Source organism: Micromesistius poutassou (genome assembly GCF_964030765.1).
Source record: "Micromesistius poutassou genome assembly, chromosome: 4".
NCBI lineage: Eukaryota > Metazoa > Chordata > Actinopteri > Gadiformes > Gadidae > Micromesistius > Micromesistius poutassou.
In genome coordinates, this window is record NC_140274.1 from 10834486 (window position 1) to 10838868 (window position 4383).

The following is a 4383-nucleotide window of genomic DNA, read 5'->3' on the forward strand; positions in this document are numbered from 1 at the left end:
AATGGTAATTTCCCCTCAATTTATGCCTTGCCTGTTCACACTGGCAAGTCAAAATCATCATCGTTATGTGAATTATGTAAAAATGTCCAACTAAGTTTCAAATGTTTTATTCAAGCTCTGTTCAGTAATTGTTTGTGAATGCTGCTATTGGAACAAAATTGTGACTAGGTTTGAACACATGGTGTCATGTTTGTAGCGATTCTCTTTCCCTCCATTTCTCTCTCGCACTCCTTCCTATTCCTCCCCCCCCCCCCCTCCCCCTCCCTCCCTCCCAATTCTCTACCTCCCTCCCTCTCCCTCCTTCCCTCCCCCCATCCCTCCCCCTCTGTCTCTCTGTCTCTCTCTCTCTCTCTCCCTCTCGCTCTTACTGTGTGTGTGTGTGTGTGTGTGTGTGTGTGTGTGTGTGTGTTGGTGAGCATACAGTCAGGCATCTGTACTGCACTTGAGACTCATGTAAGGGAGCATTCTTGGTTGAACGTAGGAAGCAAAGCACGGGCGTTCTAGATCCGCTTCTCTCCACATCCAACACAGCTTTTGTTTCGTAGAGAGCCATGGATTGTCACACTGTAAGTAGATGCCTCGGATCAACTTTTATTCTAGTTATATATTCAGTTGAATTTGTCAGATACTTATTAAATGATATTGTTATTCGCGTAATTGAATAATATCAACAGGTGGGATTCTTTTTTAAAGCAGTCGATCATTTGATCTTGTTACGTTACGTTGCCATGATATATGAATTCCATGACAATATAATGTAATAATATCAACCGGTGGCCTTCTTTTTAAATCAGCCGATGTGACAGGGGAATGCAGGCATGTACATTGAGCTGTTTATTACTGTTGGGAGCGGGATGTTTTCTCTTACTGTTTGGAATGGGAATGCATTGAACATGGAGCTCTGTTGTGTTGTCACTACTTTCCCCAGTGGACAGAGCGACCCCTCTCAGTCGAGCGGATGAAAATCATCCCGTTGGTATATTTATACATTCGTACTCCACTTTTTAAAAATCGAACAACCCAAACACATGCTGCCATTTTGGCTGGCAAGCACTGTGACGTTGTTTGTGGTTACCATATCATTTTTTTTTTTATACATTTTCTTTTTGCTTAATTTCTACATAAACCAATGCCTTAAACCGCCTCCTCCAGCCTCAGTAACAAACAACCTATCATGCTCATGGGTAAGAAGCACACCGCTGGGGGTGGGTGGGGGGGCCCCTGTGGCGATACGCCTGTGGCTGTGAAGTGGCCCCTGAGCGGCGGCAGCAGCAGCAGCAGTCAGACAGGGAGGGCTAACAAGCAGTGCAGGTGGGTGGACACACACCCACACTGGACTGGTTTGTTTTCCCAGGGGAGACGAGGGCGATCGCCGCCTCACCTGCCAAAGCCTCTGGGAGGTGGAACCGCTGAGCCCACCCTGTGGGCCGCCGGGGCGTTTTTGTTGCGTTTGACGTGTCAATCTGTTTGTTTGTTTGTTTATTTTTGTTTGTTTGGTCGGTTAGTCGTTTTTTTTTTCTCCCCTCGATAAGCGATGCACATGGGTTGCTGGTTTTTCTTTTGTTCTTCTGTTTCCATGGCGCCGTCTGAATTGGTGTTGACATAACACGTCAACGGCGGTGTTCTCACTGTCACTTTATTGCTCATTGTCAAGCGACCCACTCGCTCACCCACTCTATGCTTGTTTTGGCACCGCATGCATTGTATCTGTGGATGAATAGATTCACTATTAGTGCTGATTGGGCGTTCTGTGTACAATTAACCGACGTAGAATCGGGTGCATCTCGACGCAACCAACTGACATTGTGACGTTCCCTTTAGGTATATATTTGTGCTCGTTCATTTGAGTGGAAGGTTCCAGAACCAACATATTTGTTCCCCCCCACCCACGGTTTTACCTCATTTTCAAAGTTAACTTTAAAAATCTTTATTAAGGATAGTGGCTTTCACAGATGGAGGGAAAGGGAAAGAAATCACTAACGCGGAACAATGTGTGGCTGAATCAGACAAGGCCACCCCAAGGATTTATTAAGATTCCCATTATTCTCACTCAGAGGAGAGTCCTTAAAATCATATTTCTTTTTGACAATGGATGACTACCACATATCCACCCGTACCCATCAAACCAACAACAAAACACCAATAGCTTCATGTTCTCCTCCACAATTCCCCATAAAAAACTATTTTTCTAGCTCCAGTAGGGATAGCATCATGCAGACAGAAGGTCGGGCTAAGCCTTACGTCTGGAGCTCTGTGCAGGAGGGGGAGTGCAGCAGACCCCAGGAGGAGGAGGAGGACATCATGGACATCCCCCTGGACGACCCTGAAGCCAACAAGGCCGCCGCCAAAATCCAGGCCGGCTTCCGCGGCCACATGACCCGCAAGAAGATGAAGCCGGAGGAGAAGGCCGAAGGGGAGGAGGTGAGCACTGGGGAGGCACTCGGCGACAGCCAGGGGGGCACAGGTCAGTGGTGTAGAGGCTAAGGGGATAAGAGTATAGCTGACCCCCTCTACCCATAACGACCCCCGCCACAGGGCGTTATGGGTACGAGACCTTAAGACCAGGTGACAGAGCCTCCTAAGCCACCAGAGACGGCTGTCAGTGATGGAGACGGGGCCTCATTTCTGTTGAAGAGGGGCCCCCCGAGGGACATCAGGAGCGGCTGTCGTACATAATGTGGACAGGCAGGCTCAGATATGAGGTTGTTTTGAGCATTTGTTGCTTGTGGGTTTTTGATGTATGCGTCACTATACTGGGCTTGACAACACAATCGGTGAAAGAGTTTTCTACCTGGCGAATCACGTCTTAGGTCTGATGTGATTCTCATGCGTTTGATAGCTGTCCACGAAGACTCGGCCACTTGGTGTTATGGGAAACTTGTTAAAATCCTTGTCTGAATTATTAAATACACCAATTATAGAACCCCCTGATGGGTGTATCCCAAGTGTGACTAATGCAATGCATACTGTCTGATTCTTTAATTACCTGATAGGGATGGCAGCAACGGCTGACTGAGAGCTCTAATAAATTACTGACTGGAGCTGTTTGGCTTTGTTGAAAGGCTCTCCATTAAGGCGACGACAGGAAAATGATTTCTCAGATAGTGACACCCAATTGCAGTCGTGTTGATTCAGTATGCCTCTTGTTGACATGCCATAAGACATGCCTTCCCCTGATAAAAAGGTAGTCGGAAGAATTTTGGAATATTACGCATAAATTCGAAACCATAATATCAGTCAAATACTGAGCTAATTTGCATGATTTGAAGCATGAAAGTGGCACCTAGGTAGGAGGTTTAAGACTGAAGGGATTGGATTTGTCAGACTGCAAGACATTTTTTAAGTATTTATTAAATCATCTATCAAATATTCTTCTGGGTTTCATTTTTTGAAGCAGAAAAGCGATCCCAGGTGGGAGGCTTGAAGAAATTATATGTCCTTTGTCTATTGTGAAGGAACTATGCCTTGGACATGCATAGACTGAAAGGCATCAAATGTAGGAGAAAGAGGTTGAATGTCCAAATCTTTCTGTTCTATACACCCCATTTCCTGGTTCCCCAACATCCAATGTAGGGGATGTATTTATAACTCCAGGTGTGTTACATTCATGCCTCAGAGGGCCAGGGAGAATTAATGGGCCTGTCGTACAGAGACAGCACAGCCAAACCCCTCCCACTTAGGACGGCCCCTTCTAGGTCAGCAGACCATAAAACTGGGTTTATTCTCCTTAAAATGTCTATCATCTTTTGCGTATCGCACTCTGATTCTCACTTTGTTGGTAGATATGTTTCAGAGCATTTTTGATTTGCGCAAAATGACTTAGATTTGATGGATCACGTCTTCCAATTTATTCCTATAGGTGATAAGATGGTGGAACTAGTTTTATGATGAGGTACAACTTTGTATGAAGTGAACTAATGAAGTGATGTCATGGAATGTACAAGAGACCATCAACTTGGTTTCCTCTTTTTTCATATTTTCTGTAATAAAATGATGTCGAAGGTTTTCTAAAATGATGTAATGTTTGATTCATCACTTCCGTTTCCTCAGAGACAGGAGGAGCGGGGGCAGTAGAGGGAGACGACAACACATCTGTACCAGAGCAGTGACACCCCCCACCCCCCCCCCCCCCCCAAACTCCCCGCAGCCCCACCCACCACCCTCCGCCACCCCACCCCACCTGCCCCTGTCTCGAAGGAAGGAAGACTGAAGGAGGAAGGGGGCAGGAGGCTTGCCAGTGTGGGGGAGAGAAAGATGGCTGGTACAAGCCTAGCAGGGGCTATAGGCTGCTACTAATAGGCACGCACCCTTTTTACCCAAGGAATCACCACTTTGTATGTACTATATTATACACAGATAAGCAGTAGTAAACCTATGTTATTC

The 4383-nt window shown here is 46.2% G+C and overlaps 1 protein-coding gene across 1 annotated transcript; it reads left to right on the forward strand.

Annotated features, from left to right (window-relative positions):
* The first annotated feature begins 465 nt into the window (after positions 1–465).
* nrgnb (neurogranin (protein kinase C substrate, RC3) b) lies at positions 466–4170 on the forward strand. Its single transcript, XM_084466735.1, has 3 exons — positions 466–566; positions 2260–2464; positions 4051–4170. Exons 1-3 carry the CDS (start codon positions 552–554, stop codon positions 4107–4109), a joined length of 279 nt encoding a protein of 92 aa, XP_084322861.1. The 5' UTR covers positions 466–551; the 3' UTR covers positions 4110–4170.
* Positions 4171–4383: the final 213 nt, after the last annotated feature.

Excerpts from the sequence above, each read along its gene's own strand:
- nrgnb (XM_084466735.1), top strand. Across the intron at positions 2,465-4,050 it reads CGACAGCCAGGGGGGCACAG|AGACAGGAGGAGCGGGGGCA; the intron begins GTCAGTGGTGTA and ends CCGTTTCCTCAG.